This window comes from Micromys minutus (genome assembly GCF_963924665.1).
Source record: "Micromys minutus genome assembly, chromosome: 3".
NCBI lineage: Eukaryota > Metazoa > Chordata > Mammalia > Rodentia > Muridae > Micromys > Micromys minutus.
This window is the reverse complement of record NC_137972.1, coordinates 11,705,756-11,722,416: the sequence shown is the minus strand read 5'-3', so window position 1 is coordinate 11,722,416 and position 16,661 is coordinate 11,705,756. Positions and strand designations below refer to the sequence as shown.

At 46.0% G+C, this 16,661-nt stretch overlaps 1 protein-coding gene across 2 annotated transcripts in view; it reads right to left on the bottom strand.

Annotated features, from left to right (window-relative positions):
- Window positions 1-1,094: 1,094 nt before the first annotated feature.
- GUCY2C (guanylate cyclase 2C) overlaps window positions 1,095-16,661 on the bottom strand; it is a gene marked incomplete at both ends in the record, with an annotated part of 66,790 nt that continues 51,223 nt past the window's right edge. For both annotated transcript variants that reach the window (XM_080913664.1, XM_080913665.1), the window contains 7 exons: window positions 1,095-1,269; window positions 3,746-3,822; window positions 6,963-7,057; window positions 8,408-8,506; window positions 9,942-10,116; window positions 11,297-11,489; window positions 14,998-15,156. In XM_080913664.1, coding sequence (XP_080769790.1) covers window positions 1,095-1,269; window positions 3,746-3,822; window positions 6,963-7,057; window positions 8,408-8,506; window positions 9,942-10,116; window positions 11,297-11,489; window positions 14,998-15,156 — 973 coding nt within the window. The remainder of the gene's footprint in view (window positions 1,270-3,745; window positions 3,823-6,962; window positions 7,058-8,407; window positions 8,507-9,941; window positions 10,117-11,296; window positions 11,490-14,997; window positions 15,157-16,661) is intronic.

Genomic DNA, 16,661 nt, shown 5'->3' with positions numbered 1-16,661 from the left:
TGCCTTATGGTGTTTTATCACAGTAACAAACAAAACAAAACAAAACAAAACAAAACAAAAAACAAAAAAAACCCAGCTAACAGAGAGCGTGTGTACACATATTAAAATTTAGAATATAACACATGCATATATATTATAGAATATATACATAGTGAGAAATATATACATATATGTACAAATATTATTGCATGTGGCATGTATAAACTGCAATATACAGGGAGAGCTGTGGAAGGGCTACACTGTCAGAAACAGCAGTTGCTTGGGGACACTGCTGACTTCCTTGACAGAGCAGATCCCTGTAGGAATTGGACCTGTGCCTGGCTCCTTCCTCGGTCTCTGCCATGACAGCCTGTTGTGCATTCACATCGCTACGTGGGCAGGCCAAGGCCAAGCCACAGTTTTGAATCAGCACAGAGGGTGCTACCAGCCTTCAAGGATCTTGCCTCTGAAGAACAATGTTAGCCTTGCCTTATTCCTCCATGGGATACTTAGTCTTTCAGTAAGTAGGAGGTGGGGCTGTCGGTCCCAGGAAGAGTAGTGGGCAGAAGAGACACAAACCAGACTCTAAAGGCTTTTATTTTTACCTAATATCCAGCACGGTTTCTATTAAACACACTTTCTCGGAGATGAGCTACTTAACACACAATTCAGACAATTAAAGAACTCTCTCACATGAACAAAAGTAAGGAGGCAGGGAAAAAAAAAAAAGAAAACAAAGCCAGAAATGAGATTAGAACAAAAACCCAAGTTGTGCACAGCACATTCCTCCCTCCTCCCTTCAGGTTGATGCTCCGTGGAGAACTGTGGGGCTCTGGGGTTCAGTGTTACTTCACTGCCAGGAACACACATGGGCGGTCTTAGAAGTCCAAGGTCATCTGCTACTGCACAGTGAGTTTGAGGCCAGGTTTGGATACATGAGACTCTGTCTCAGTAAAAACCGAACCAAACCAAACCAAAACCAGACCTGAGGGAACGGTTCTATGTTCCAGGCAGGGCACTGAGACTAAGCACTTGTCTGTGTGGTCGAGGTCTCTGGAAAATGCAGATTCACGATGTCGGAGGCTGCTACTGTCAGTTCTTAGACCTCACTTGGTCTAAAAGAAGGTGCTGTCGTGGTCTGAGTTGTTCAGCTGCATGTACTCCAAAAAGCCTTTCTTGTAGCTGGCCACCCGCGTGGGCCTCCGGCTCTTCACACCCGAGGCCTGTCTTTTCTGTAAGGCGCTGACGATCATGTCTGAGAACTCAGCTTGCAGGCGCTGTTGGTTCTCCCTGGAAAGTGTGTGGGAGAGGACAACAGAACCAGTCAGCAATCCACAAGGAACGCATCTTAGCCCCACAGGGTTAATTCCCCCACTACCCAGCGGATGCCTATTCTGTGCTACACACAGGAAATGCAAGGAGTTCAAAACCACCATTGCCCTTGGTGTGTCCAAAGAACTCTCTTCCCTTGCCGTGTGTCCGTTGTACAATAAGCAAAATTCATTGCACACAGGAGACGGACCTCTCTCTTTCAAAGTGAAACACATCACCAGAACTGGGAAACACAGTAGAAGAGACACTGAGACCAAGCAAGAGGAGGTCAGGACTCTACCATACAGCTCTGAAAAGAAACCAGTTCCCCAAGTATGCATGTGAACACGGCTGTGCATGTGAACACGGCTGTGCGTGCGAACACGGCTGTGCATGCGAACACGGCTGTGCGTGCGAACATTGTTTGGAGGAGGCTCAGGATGGTAGGAGGTTTCCAAAGTTTAGGACAGATTTGGACAGTCCTAGTTTGAGGCCTGGCTTCCCAGGTTGACTCAGCAACTCTGATAGTTTGCCTTCTGTCTGCAGACAGAGTTTCTTCTCCAGCAACAGCCACAGGACTGAGGCCAGCAGGCTTGCTAATGAAGCTGGATAACCTGAGCCACCTTCAGGACCGAAACCTGCTGGGTGGGTATGGGATCTTCCTCCTACGGCAGGGAGAATTCAGACTCCAAGTTAAGACCTAGCACCATAAAAAGACCTAGAACCACAGTTTTGGGCAAGGCTGGTGTCCTCTCCTCAGCAGACAGGAGGCAGGAGCAAGAACAGCAGCGCTGAGAGCATCTTTGTTTTCAGCATCTTCTATTCTTGTTGTTGTTTGTTTGTTTGTTAATTGTGTATGGGTGCTTTGGCTGCATGTGTGTGTTGCACCAATGTGTGCCTGGTGTTCAGGTGGCTAGAAGAGGGTCAGATCTTCTGGAATGGGAGTTACAGATGGTCGTAAGCTGCCATGTGCATCCTGGGATTCAAACCTGGGTCCGTTGGACTCAAGTCTTATAAAAGAGCAGCTAGTGCTCTTAACCTCAGAGCCACCTCTCCAGCTCCATGCTCTGTCCTTGTAAGAATAAAGCAGGCACAAAGTGAGCTCCAAAGATGCTCTTTGTTCTCCTGAGCAAGCCAGGAGAACAGCCCCGGCTTTCTCGTGCTGCGTGAGCAGCTTTTAACCAGGTTCTCAGTAAGTGCAAGGTGACTGTCCGGGCTGTCTAGGAAGACGGGCGGAAGTGGTATTTTAGTTGTTTGTATTTCTGTGTATTTCTGTGTATATATGCATGTATAGAACATGTGGGTGGGTGCCTGTGGAAATCACAAAGAAAATATCAGATCCCTTGCAGCTGGGATTGCAGGTAATCGTAACCTGATGTGGGTGCTGGGAAGCAAATTCAGATACTTTGGAGGAGCAGCAGGCACTCTTAACTGCTGAGCCGTGTGGATGGAGGTGGTGTGTGTGTGTGTGTGTGTGTGTGTGTTTGTGGTGTACATGCAGTAACCACAGAGTCCAGAGGAGGGCGTCATATCCCTTGGGACTAGAGTTACAGAATCAGTGCAGTGATGCTCACTGAGTTCAGGTCCTCTCATCACTGATGAGAGCTCTCCAGCCCCTCCCCCTACCTGTTTTTTTGAGACAGTGTCTATGCAGCTTGGGCTGGCCTCAAGCTCAAACATGAGATGTACTTGCCTGGGTGCTGGGATCAAAGGTATGTACCCCCACACCCAGCAAATCAAGTACATTTTAGTGGATATAAGCTGTTTAAAATATAACTGGGTGAAGATGCTGGTTTATAGCTTTATAAAGCTAGTATTTGGGAGACTGACCAAGACAGGGAGATCGAGAGGTGGAGGCCAGTCTGGGCTTTGTCTGTATCATTCCATGCACACATGTGTGCAGGTATGTATGCATGTACACATTTACATATATATGTACTCTATTTTACCTATCAGTCTATTATCTTGCAACTACATAATTGGGTCAATTAAGAAAATCACCCCTCGGAGAGCAGGAGGAAAAGGAGCCAGTAAAACAAAATAAAGCCCAAATCAATGAATAAGAACAAAATCTCCAGTTCTAGAGCATCTTTCCCTTCCTCTTTCCCAGGGGCAGCCTCACTGGGACAATGGGACATGAGCCCTAAGGTGACTTCACTAAGAACATGCGTCTGACCTCTGAGCAGCGTCACTGCTCCAGAACGGCACAGGCTGGACACTCGCTGTGTCGCTGAGTCTTAGGACGACACAGACACCCGGACACTCAGACACACACACTCCAGCTCAGCAGCGGGAGAAAGGAACATTCTAGACTTTCTCGTGTTCCGTTCTCAGCTCACCCCACACCTCATTGCCGCTCCCGGGCGCTTGTTAAGCTGAGAACCTCTAAGTAGCATAAGGCCAGCAAGACCGAGATCTTCCGGCCCCTCTCCCTCCCTGCCACCCAGAGGCTTACACTGTCGGTGGGGTTGGCAGGTTGTACTCTTGGTCCTTCATCCCAGTCAGCCAGTATGTGGTCTCTGTCCCTCTTCCCTAGAGAGACAGAAGACAAGATCCCATGAAGGCTGTGAGCGCTGTTCTCCCCGCTGCCCCAACAATGAACTGTTCCAAGAGGCACCCAACCCCCACACTGCCAGCGGTGCCTTTATTCAAACTCACATATCTGCTAAATTTAGAAAAATGTTTACAAGTTTCCTACCAGGCTGGCTTTAAAAAACAAATAAACAAAAAAAAAATAAATAAAACAAAACAAAAAAAAAAACAAAAAAACTTTTCTTTTTCTACCTTCCCTTCTGTTTTTTTAATTAGTTAATCAATTAATTAATTTGAGACAAGGTCCCCCACTATGACGCAGGCAGGGCTGGAGCTCATCCTGTAACCCCGGTAGCCATAAACTCACAGAAGTTCTCTTGGCTCAGAGGCTGAGTACCAGGATTTCAGGCATGAGCCACCACGCTCATCCAGACGGGCTGTTTTCAAAATAAAGCTTGCTTTCCTTCTCAGATATTTCAGATTAGCAACATTTTAAGAGCCCTTCCTTATGAAGAAGAGGTTTAACCCTGAGGAGGCAGCTCTTTTGGAAAATGCTTGCTGTGGGAGTCGGATCACCAGCACCCCAGGACAAAGTTGGGTGCAGCAGCGTATGTCTGAAACCCCCATGCTGGAAATCAGGGGCAGGAGGGTCTCCAGAGCTCACTGACAAGCCAGTCCAAACCAGAGAGCTGCACTTAGTGGGAGACCCTGCCTCAGAATGATGAGGGGGGCATGGCAGCTCGGGGGTTAGAGCCACAGAAGTCTGACAGCCTGAGTTTCATCCCTGGACACAGATAGATAACAGACTCCGCAAAGGCGTTCACGTGCGCACATGCATGTGCTCGCGCGCGCGCGCACACACACACACACTCAACCCATACATACACACAGGAACATACTCAACACACACAAACACACACAAATGAATGAGTACATTTTAAAAAAGGAAGAAATCCACTCACAGTTCTGGCAACAAATACAACTGGTTTCTATTGCATGTGTTTTCTTTGTTTTAATTAGTTAGTGTGTGTGTGAGTGTGTGTGTGTGTGATTAAGACAACACACATGCACCAGCCAGAGGGCAACTATCAGAAGTTGGTTGTCTTGTCCCAAGTGGGATCATACGCAGGTGCTCAGACTTGGCAGTAAAGACCAAATCACTCCAGCCCTGTGTGTGTTTTTTTAACCTTTCACAGCAAAGTTTTGAGACAAAATTGTTGCCAGCACTTCATTATACTGACGTGTAATCATAAACTCAGGTGGCATAAGCCCCCGGGAGTGACATTTGTTTGACTCATGGTGGGAGGGATTTTTCAATGAATGGAAACTTACAAGAGATTTTCCTTTTGCTAAGGTCTCACCTGGGGAGATCAGGCGCATATAGATTAAATGAGTATCTATATTTTTACAAGAGTACAAGCTGCACTTTAGGGGCATGATCTTGGTTTAGTAAACATGTTTGTGGACTCAAAAAACTGAGCGTAACTACACGATTTTGCTTAAAAGGAGACATTCCCCAAGCTGCAGCTACCACGTACATGTCGTAGAATGTATGGCTCCTAGAGATGAATACACAGACGGTCAGTTGCTGGCTTTAGACCAACTGTGCAGAAATTGTGACAAGTTTTAAATATACCTGAAAGATGACTAGGGACCAGTGGTGGCTTCACGGGGCAGCTGCTTTGAGCGTGAGAGGCACATGGGGGAGATGGCTCAGAAGTTAAAGTGCTTATCACATTGGCAGGACCAGAGTCTGGGTGGGTGTCCACCCTCCTGTAACTCCAGCCTCAGAAGGCAGAGGCAGGAAAGGCCCCGGCCAGGCTGGCTATCCAGGCTAGCCCTCCCAGTCAACTCCAGGTCCAGATTTGAATGAGAGACTCTCCTTCGGAGAATAAGGGAGAATCCTCATATTAACTTCAGGTCTCTACACTGCAAGTGCACGGGCCTGCAAGTGTGCGCTCATATGTGCACGTGTATCAAACACACACACACACACACACACACACACACACACACACACACACAAGAGCAAAAAAGCAGGACACAGCATGGAAAACCTATAGCCATGATGTTCAAACATCTATGTGTCACAACATCAGAATGCTCGCCCAAGGTACAGGTGCCAGCTTGTTCCCTTAGAGTCTCAGGAGGCCAGGCAGGGTGTCTAGACACCTGCAGTTTAACAAGTACTCGGGGGGTGGAGTGTGAGGCCACATCTTGGAACCCGCTTGTCCAGAGCTTCAGAATGACAAAAGCAACTGTGGGGAAAGCTATATTCAAAAGTGAGCAGAGAGGTGTTTGGATTTCAGTGAATCCTGACCAGTTTGAGCTCTTGCGTCTGGAGGAGGAACTGGGGACAGATGGGGCATGTATGTGGAGGGGACAGGTGGTGCATGCATGTGGACAGAGGATGCATGCATGTGGACAGAGGATGCATGCATGTGGACAGAGGATGCATGCATGTGGACAGAGGATGCATGCATGTGGACAGAGGATGCATGCATGTGGACAGACTGAATTAATGTATGTGGAGGAAGTGGTAGCTGTGTTCTGTTGTCCCTGGTGTTGTTTTATTTTTAAAATTATTTTTAGATGTATTTATTTTACTTTATTAATATGAGTGTTTTGCCTGTATGTATGCAGTGCCCATGGAGACCAAGACAGGCTGTCAGATTCCTAAGGACTGGAGTTACAGGTGGTTGTGACCCAGCATGTAAGTGCTGGGAACTGACCCTGGGTCCTCTGCAAGAGCAGCCAGTGTTTTTAACTTTTGAGACACCTCTCTGGCCTGGTAACAATGCTTTGAAGCCTGCTGGACTCAGCAGGGGACAGCGAAAGGGCTGTGGGAACAAGGGGCAGAGGTTGAATTCACAGGGGCAGAGGTTGAGTTCACAGGGGCAGAGGTTGAGTTCACAGGGGCAGAGGTTGAGTTCACAGGGGCAGAGGTTGAGTTCACAGGGGCAGTTCTGAGTTCACAGGGGCAGTTCCGAGTTCACAGGGGCAGAGGTTGTTTCTCTAGGAATGGTGGAGGTCACTGCAGGTGGGGCAGCAAAGGATTCTTCAGCTTCATCTTTTCTGACTCTCTTGGTGGAGGGTTTCATGTCTGAGTGCACGCCCACACATGTCTGTAGCATCCCTACCTTTAAGTATGTTTCTCCCCTCACTTCATACAGAAATTGGCAATCCGTTCTCTTCAGGATGGCTATGGTGGAGCTGCTCATGTGAATCCTCAAGGCTGGAAACACAAAGCAGACCAATGAAAATCTCCCCACGTTGAAATAGGATATGGACCCGTTTCTCTCTGACACCAACAACACCCTAAGGAACTATGGTCCATCGTGGAGAAATGCATATAGCTGTTTTAGTGAATGGATCTTTAAAACCAGTGTCGGTGGATGAGAAAATACTGCCCGTGGAGGAAGACCGGTCTGGCACTGTTGTTTTAGGGTCCTGAATGTTGGCATGCTCTAAGTTTTGTCCACTGAGTCACATTCCAGCTCAGAGTGGGAACCTTTGGACCTGGTTTTGGATAGAGCTTCTCAGGCTGAGTCTGGGGTGAGGCTTTGGCTGAGGGGGCTCCAGTATAAAGATCCAGTAAATAGCTAAGGTGCTATGGCCAAGGTGAAGATTTGGGCCAACAGAGGACATCTGCCAAGGGTCAGAGGACTGTCACGTGCTTGACACCGCACTGGCCCAATCCTGTCCAGAAACCCTCCCAACAAGGCTGCTATTTCATCCTTGGCTTATGTATTCATTTTCCGAGGTCTTGAAAGATAGAGTGATGTCCCCCAATGTATACAGATGATGTGAGCACAGTTTTTATTTTAATCTACATCTGCTTGAGTCACGCTTATTCTTTCCATGACACTTTGTGGCACCTAATTCTTAGATCATGTCAGTCTAACAACCAAAATCTTGCCTTGGGTCCTGTGTCTTGTCAGCTTTTTAAACTTCATCTATCATTTCTTTTCTTCAAATTTAATATATATTAGTATATATTAAATATTATTATTAATTAATTAATATTAAATTATGTTAATGTATATTATAATAATCACTATCACCAATTAATTGATCATCTATTGCATGCAGTACACAGTGTCTCAATTTTGCTGGGTACATGCCTTTGCAAAATGTCAAAGACTAATTCAGTCTGAAGAAAATCCTGAAACCTTGTCCACTAACAAATTCCTTTTTAGATACTTTCTCTCCTAAAATCAGCTTCTAGAAAACCCAAGTGAACAGGAAAGCTGAATCTGAGCCAGGTCCATATCTTTCCCATTGGATAACTCAGTTTACATAGATATATGTTAAGTTCATCTAGAACATGCCTGATTTCATTGCATGTGAGCCCAAAATACAGAAACAGACTAACACTGGAGGAAAAAGACTAAAACAATCAGCGGTAGACACAACAAAATTAAACGCAGTGTGCTAACACAGGCTCAAGTCTAGCCCATGTGAGGGGCCAGTCCTTTCGTCTCTCTCTGACAGTGTCTCAGCACTGTGCAGGGAATTCTACAAGTGCATCTGCTGGAAGAGAGAATCTCTGTTCCCTAGGGAAAACAGCAACGCCCCTTCTTACGCAGGCCGGTGGATTCCATCCTAGAGGCCGTGTTAACTGTATCTCCAAACAGGCAATAGCGAGGCATCTTGATCCCCACAACACCAGCTGCACAGGGGCCTGGGAGGAAAGAAGAGGAGGCATCATTGCACACTGAAGAATGAAGCTGAGACAGGCCAGCTTTTCTCATACTTGAAGGCACAGGGACTTGGCTGCACACATATGCGATTCCTTTAATGAATGACTTGAGGCTCTGGGTTTTTCTTGTAGCAAGGAACACTGATATTTTTATTGAACAAGAAGGCGCAAAATGGCAATGTTTGAAAATCAAGGGCTCTGCAGAAGGGCTTAGGTGACTCCACAGCTTGTCAGCTGTATCAAAGTACACAATCCTAAACTCTGGATTGCTTGAAGGAACACAGTTGCCCACGCTTGCTTGTGCTAATCTATGGTGCTATTTCTGGTATTGGTGGGCCAAGACCAGAGTGTCCACTGTAGCACCATGGGTGGGTATTCTGGACATTTGTTCTTCAAGCATAAACTGGAATCATCTTGATCAGAGTTTCTGCTGTTGCTTCATAGGAGAATCCTCAGACCCTCATCTGACATAGAGCCTTAACCAATCAGATGCTTTCTGTCTTTTCCCTCCGCCCCTCTTTTCACCTCTCTTTCCTCTCTCTCCTCTCCCCTCTCCTCCTCCCTCTTTTTCCTCTCCCCTCCTCCCCTCCTCTCTCTCTCTCTCTCTCTCTCTCTCTCTCTCTCTCTCTCTATCTATCTATCTATCTTTCTCTCTCTCTCTGTCTCTCTCTCTCCTCTCTCTCCCCTGCACCCCCCCCCCATTCTTTCAGATGGCCTCACATTTGTGGTGCTCCTGACATTGCTTTCAACAGGACTGTTAAACTTCCAAGGACTTCTAAGTAACCCATGTGCTTTCTGCAGTGGAGTGTGTACAAGCATTAGAGACATTTGACCCGTGCTCTCTCCTCTGGATATTTTTAGATAGTGTTTATTCTTCTTCTTAAAAAAAAAAAGATTGTGTGTTTCATTACACGCATGTGTCCATCTGTCTGTGGGTAGGTGCACATGAGCGTAGATGCTGGAGGAGACCAGAGGAGCATCATTATGTCCTGGAGCTGGAGTTACAGGTGTTGTGAGCTGCCCATCATGGGTACTGGGTCTAAACTCAGGTCCCCTACAGGTGTACTACACTGCCTTAACCATTAAGGCATCTCTCCAACCCCAACCCCAGCATTTTGACATTTTGATGGGACATGAACAGGAGTTGAGACTGCGTCTGGGAAGGTAACTGTGAGGCAGTAGATGTGATGGTTTGAGGGCAGGCTAGAACGTCTTGTGGTCAGTGTTTATCCATCCTGGAAGGAACATGCTATCCACAGCGTATTTCAGGCGTAATTGAGGGACTGGGTCTAAATGTGTCAGGATGAATAATGAATTCCACAACTGGCACGAAGGCTAAGAATACATTTTACATAAAAAACTATGCCCTTGTGTGTTCTGCCTTGAGTGCCCACCCCCAGGATGTCCAACCCCTTACCAGAATGAACTCCAATGCGAATCCACACGGGGAGGCCAGGGAGATGCTCCAGCTCAAAGGTCCCTATGAAGCTGAGGATGTCCAAGGCCATCTTGGAAATGTCTACTGCATGCCGGTTGCCATTTCTCATAGGCAGACCACTGGCTACCACGTAGGCATCACCGATGGTTTCTACCTATGGAAACATGTTCTCTTCAGTGGCCCTGCCCCACGGGAGACAGGATTGAACAGAACCCTTCACTGAATGCTCAGACAGGTAAAGATTGGGAGCTCAGTATGAGCACGGTCCTGATCACCTCACCCAGGGCTCATCCTGTGGAAATTTCTCCAGTTTCCCCCGCTTCTCCTTTTCTTTTCCTTCCTTCTCTTTGTAGTCTAGTTAACTGGGTGACAAACTACCATGAGAGATTTTATCCATAAAGGAGAATTTTATAGTTAGGTTGTGAAGATGAAGTGTCTACACATCGTAGACAATTCTGTAATTGTTCAAGTCATCTGTTTATGGGGCTGGGGATATGGCTTGGTGATTGAGGACACCTCCTGCCCTTGCAGAAGTCCAGGCTGCACTCTCACATTTACTCGGTGACTCACACCCATTTGTGACTTCAGTTTCAGGGGATCAGGTGTCCCTGTGGAGACCTGCATGCAAGTGGTGCAGACAAGGAGGTGTACGCATGCCCATAAATTTAACAATAAAAATTAAAGCAAAATAATTAAATAATCTGACTGATCCTATATAATTTTAGTAATACACCAAATTACCAGAATAAACTTTAATGATGATCGTTTTCAACAGAGTATTTTGCCAAGAGTAATTGTAGGTTCCTTCAAGAATAAAGCATTTTTATAGTCTCGTACAGTGTTTGACGTAACTCCATAGTCTACGCTTCATTTATAGTCGCTGAACTTTGTAGGGGATTTGAAACACTGCCATTTCCTCTTTATTTGTCATTCTAAATTTATCTGTGTTGTAATTGGTCCCTCCCCGGCTACTTCTTAAGATAATTTTGACATTTGACCTTCAAAACTTCTTCTCTTCCGTCTCTGGTTGGATTCAACCACCACTTCAGTGAGTGTTAAAGGTTTATTTATTTGTCTGTTCATTTATTTTATGTGCACTTTGTATGTGCCTACGTGTGGGCTTGTGCACATAAATGCAGGTGCCCGTGGAAACCAGAAGAGGAAGGCAGATCTCTCGGGACTGGAGTTACAGGCAGCTCTGAGCCCCCATGACTAGAATAAGAGGCCTTCTTAAGCAGCCTCTTGTGATTGGCTGAATGGGGAGGACAGGAGTTCTAACGGGGCAACTGTGTCAGGCTCTGGTGGCCTCGGGCCTTGAGGGTTGAAGCAGGTACCTTGTAGACATCGTGGTGATCCACGATCTGGTCGAAACTCTTGTAGAGATCATTGAGCATGTCCACCACCTCCATGGGTGTGCTGTACTTGCAGATGGTTGTGAAACCAACAATGTCACTGAAGTAGACGGTGACTTCTTCGTACAGCTCTGGCTCCACAACGCCTTTCTCCTTCAGGGACTTGACCACCAGCCTAGACGAGGGAGGGGGAAAATGACCTTTAACCTCCGTAGCTTTCTCGCCTTGCAGTTTAGATTGTAGCAACTGTCAACAGGATTGAAGAATGTGAGATTTCCAATGAATTCCAATGAGTGTCCAGGAAGCAAAACCAACAGATTTCATATATTGTGTGTGACTCCATTGTCCACATATGTGTGTGTCTGAACTTGGATGAATATAAGCACTTCAACCTTAGATTATTAATATTTATAAACTCACAATCCAATTACCTATAATGCCTATACGCATTCATTGATAATCTCTCCATTGATAATCCATTTCAAAGAAGCATGGCACCATATTCAGACACTCAATGTTAGGTGTGTCACTAATGTCAGAGGTTGATCCTGAGGCTATGTGTGCTGTCTTTCCCACACAGCCAACGGCTCTGCCCCTCTCACACACTTCATGGCATTATTTAATATCACGCCACAGGAATGATGCATTCACCATTGATGTTAATGTACTTCAATAAGAACTGAACTGATATTTTGAACCAGATCCTGGCCCTTTAAGGAGCAAAGTCAACCACTCCATAAGTAAGTTGCAGCTATAGCAAAGGATGACAAAGAGAAACTGCTTAGAAAACCTCGCTGAAGGGATGGAAGGGCCAACTTCTCAGAGCAGGTCCACCTGAGCAGACTGGGGTTTCCTTTAGGGACAAGCTGGCTTCCCCACAGAGGTAGGGTTCTGGAGGCTGAGTGGGGTTGGGGACTCTCTGCTGTTCTTGGGGTCATTTTGAAGGGAGCCTGAGCAGAAACATGGAAGCTTTTGTATCAGAACCTAGACACGGAGGTGCGACAGCAGTCTACGAGAACAAAGCCCTCATCTTTATTTTGTACAAGTGTTTGCTCAAATGTGTGTATATACTGCAAGTGTGCCTGGTACCTGCAGAGGCCAGAGGAGGGAGCCCTTGAGACTGGAGCTGTAGATGGTGGTGAGCCACCACGTGGGTGCTTAGAACACAGGTCCTTTGCAAGAGCAGCAGATGCTCCTAACCACCGAGTCATATCTCCAGTCCGTACATTTTTATGTAGTTAAGAAAACAAAGGGCTGAAAAGGAAGTGGGAGGTTTCTGTGATCCCATAGCCTGCTGAGGACAGAGCTGTTACCAGAACTGAGCAATGCTTTCCTGTCCTGTGCACCATAAGCCATCTGCAAGACCAGCCATGTTCAGGGAGTTGGGGAGGTTTTAGAGGTGACATTAACAGCTACAGAGTCTCTGGGGATCATCAAGAAAGCCCATGGCCTGTCAGCCACAGGGGTCTGGGACACACTGAGACCCTCCAGTGCTTAGAGGAAAGTCTTTCCAAGTGCAGCAACCCACTGTAGGACCTTTGCAACGTAACTCGTGATGTGGCTTGTTAGTGTAGTGATACTATGCTGTGTATAAATGACCCACTGTGTGTAACATGAAGGGTGTTATGGGGGTTGCAAAAACAATGATTACACTGGGCTTTCTGCTAGTCTCTGCCTTTCCTGTTAATATTGAAGAAGGCAAGGAAACTTGAAAACTGTGTACTCCTTAGAAAAATTAGTGGTTATATAGGCAAGAAATAAAAAAGCTAGCTTCTGGTGGCGAGCTTGGGTAGAGGGTTGCTGCTGTCACAAACTTTGAATACTTATATCTTGGTTTTCTCACAAGAGGAAAACCCACTTATGTTTTCCTGACGTCCTGGGCACTGTTCAGTAAATGCTAAAACAATGGCGGCTCCGACATACATTCTTCGGCGCTGCTATAAATGCTGCTTTCTGGTTCTTCTGGACAGCGTCTACCTAATGTTATTGTACAAACATGGAGTTTTTATAAAGATAAAATATGTTTTTTCAGAGTTATATAGTAAAGTTTGGCTTCAACCACCGAGTAAGATTATTTGCCATTGAAGCAGGAGAGATGGTTCAGTCATTAAGAGTGCTTGCTGCCCTTCCATAGGACCCGAAATAGGAAAATTCCTAGATCCCATATCAGGTAGCTCATAACCACAAATAGCTCTAATTCTGCAGATCTGATGGTCTCCACTGGCCTGCCAGGGCAACCACATTGGAATGTATACAGACATGTGTGATCATTTACAGACATACATACATACACACAGACACACACGCACATACACACACACACACACACACAGAAACACACAGAGAGACACATACAGAATAAATCTTAAGAGCTGCCATCTAGTGGTCAAAGTGGCATGTTGAACCAAGCTGTAGTGACACTGTTGGCTAAAACCTCTGATGGTGAAACCCCGGGACAACTGAAACCACGGACAACCATGGCATTATGTTTGTCAACAAGGCCTTACTGTGCGGCATGACATAGTGAGTTTATGTGGCGCAGGCCACACACGCCCTCTGTGACGTAGAGGCGGGTGGTTCTGGTGTATTTCCAGAATGTTCTCCCAGTTTGTGTGTGGGAGCTGGAAGGCTCATGGTCCCAACTAGACTTTACCTAGGCCTAGGGACTGAATGGGGCATGTGTGTGCCCCCTACCTCTTTGCCCATTAGTACTGGAGAAGCCACACTTACTGTGTACACCCCAGCATGAACATCATAGGCAAGTGTTGGTTTCTTATCTGCTACCCAGGATACTGAAGGAAGATGGGAGATAGGCTGGATCATTTATGTCTCCTGTCCAAGACGGTTTATCAATAGTAGTCAGTGGGGACAAGCTTTGAAGTCAGGTCGCACTGAGCTCCGTTTCCATGATTTTACCAGAGCTAGGCTCCTTAACCTATCCTTACTCTCAGTTAACAGCTTGCCACCTCTTAACGGGAAAAGACCATTGCTTCTTGTTTACACAAAGGCATGTGCCAAACCATCACACGGTGATCCCTTGTTTAGCTTAACATTCCTTGGGAACTTATTCAAATGTGTTCAGAAAACATTAATCTCTAAGAAGATTTCAGTATCAATGTCCTTTCTCTTCGGTCCTGACTATGTTTCATGAAGTTCATTCATAGACGACCTGGTGGCAAAGCCCCTGGTGAGCGCGCCCACCTCCTCTCCCACAGACAGCTTCTAGTTCTTATGACTTGGACTTTGCTTGCGACGTCAAGAGGAAAATCAAAGACACCAACACCTAGTACTCAAAAGCCTCACAGTTCACACAGCACAGGTGGACTTGGGTTTCCATTCTGAGTCTGAAGACAGACAGACAGCAACTAGCCTGAAGGCTGTATGGAGGGTTAATGAGGTATTAGAACTCACAGCCCTCTGCTGGGCCCATAAGTCTCACAATAATTTCTTTGCTGTAGGAATTCAGAGTGAAATTGGGAGGCCCAGCATGGCACAAGGATCTTTAACCCTGAGGGTCTATAAAAGGAAACCATCCTATATTGTTCCAAACAAACAAAAACCCAAACCAAATCCAGAACAAAACCAGCAACGGTGAGAGGCAGACATGCTGAAGGTTTCAGCGGGGAGTAAGGTGCCCAACTGTGGAATCGTAGGAAGCCATATTTGCAGGAGACTTGCCTTACCTTGGCAGCAGCATAAAGTTAAGGTGATCAGCTCTGTCCCTCTCAGCCTTGTACAGCTGAGTCCTTTCCTCCACCAGATGTTCCAGGTTCCGAGAATACAGCTGTAGACGTCGGATCAAGGTGTCCATGTAAGATTCATTTTTTTGGTCATGAAAAAGGCTGCAGGCGGTAACAGACAAAGGATTTTTACGTATCACAGGTAAGAGACATGAGGGGTCTCACCGTGTTGTGGGTATTAAAGATAATGCTTATAGCATGCAAAGATATGAAAGAAAAGCTCTAAGTTACCACAACTATTCCGTCATCATGATTACATCATTGTATCATGGACAAGTTCCCATTTCTGACCTCAGAAGATGGCTGGCTTTGTATGAGACTCTCTCTCTCTCTCTCTCTCTCTCTCTCTCTCTCTCTCTCTCTCTCTCTCTCTCTCTGTGTGTGTGTGTGTGTGTGTGTGTGTGTGTGTATCTCTGTGTATGTGAGAGACTGGTTGTGTCTCTGTGTGGTTGTGTGTGTCTCTGTTTTTATGTGGTTTTGTCTCTCTCTCTTTGTGTCTCTGTGTTTTTGTGTTTATGTCTCTATTTTTCTCTCTCTGTGGAGGATATAGGTTTGGAGGGGTGTGAGGACAATTTTGTTGCTTTAGGTATGACCTCAGTAGGCTAGTCTTGTTGTCTTGTTGATATAGTAAGCCATCTAAATAGTTCCAAGAGACGAAGTTTTTTTATAACAAGCCCCCAAGGGATTCCTATTTGACCCCACCAGTAAAGGTTAGTTAGGCAGAATGGGATCAGGGGCAAGCACAGGAGAGATGGTAGGTTATTTTATTTTTATTTTTATTTTTTTTTACAAATGAATGGATTCAATTAAAAGTGCCCATCTTAACTGTGAGTCTTCACCACCTAGGGAACTATTAAAACTCCCAGTGCTGAGTTACACCTCAGACCAGCTACAGCAGATACTCTAGGGAAGAATTAAGGTGTCTGTGTTTCTTACGGCTGCTTGGGGAATCTCAAATGTGCAGCCATGTTTGAGACCCACCAGAGTCAAGAGTAAAGATCAGGAGTCCGTGATCTCCAAGAGGGTCCCTGTCATTGATACTGCACAGTCCCGTCTCACCTTGGTGACAGCCAGGGAAGGAGTGAAAAGGCAAGAATTGAACCTGTGATTATTTCCTGCTCTGTTCCAACAGTACACACTTCTGCCCATGAACCTCCTCAACTCCAGCTCTCATCTCTGCCTTGGCTTTTCACCTCAGCAGGTTTCTGAATCTCAGGACCTAAAGACGCCTTTAGAAAGTCGGAAATAGAAGGAAGGATAGAAACCATCCAGCTCACTCCAGTTTCATGAATGAGGAAGTTAGTAGTTAGTAGCCTGTGAGGTGGTGTGTGTGTGTGTGTGTGTGTGTGTGTGTGTGTGTGTCTGTCTGTGTGATTTGCCCTGTCCCCAGCAAGCCAGTATCATGCTTTCCTTGGTGCTCAGTTTCCCAGTTCTCTGCCACTGTCCCTTTCCCCATCTAAAAGAACATGACATCTAGAATTTGGTATCACTGAATAATGGGGTGTAATACCCATTTTGAACCTTGAATGCTGTTCTGGTTCAGAAAAGAAATCTAAAGTGTCTAGGGCCATAGCTGGTGATTTTGGAGATCTTTAAAAGCTTGGTGA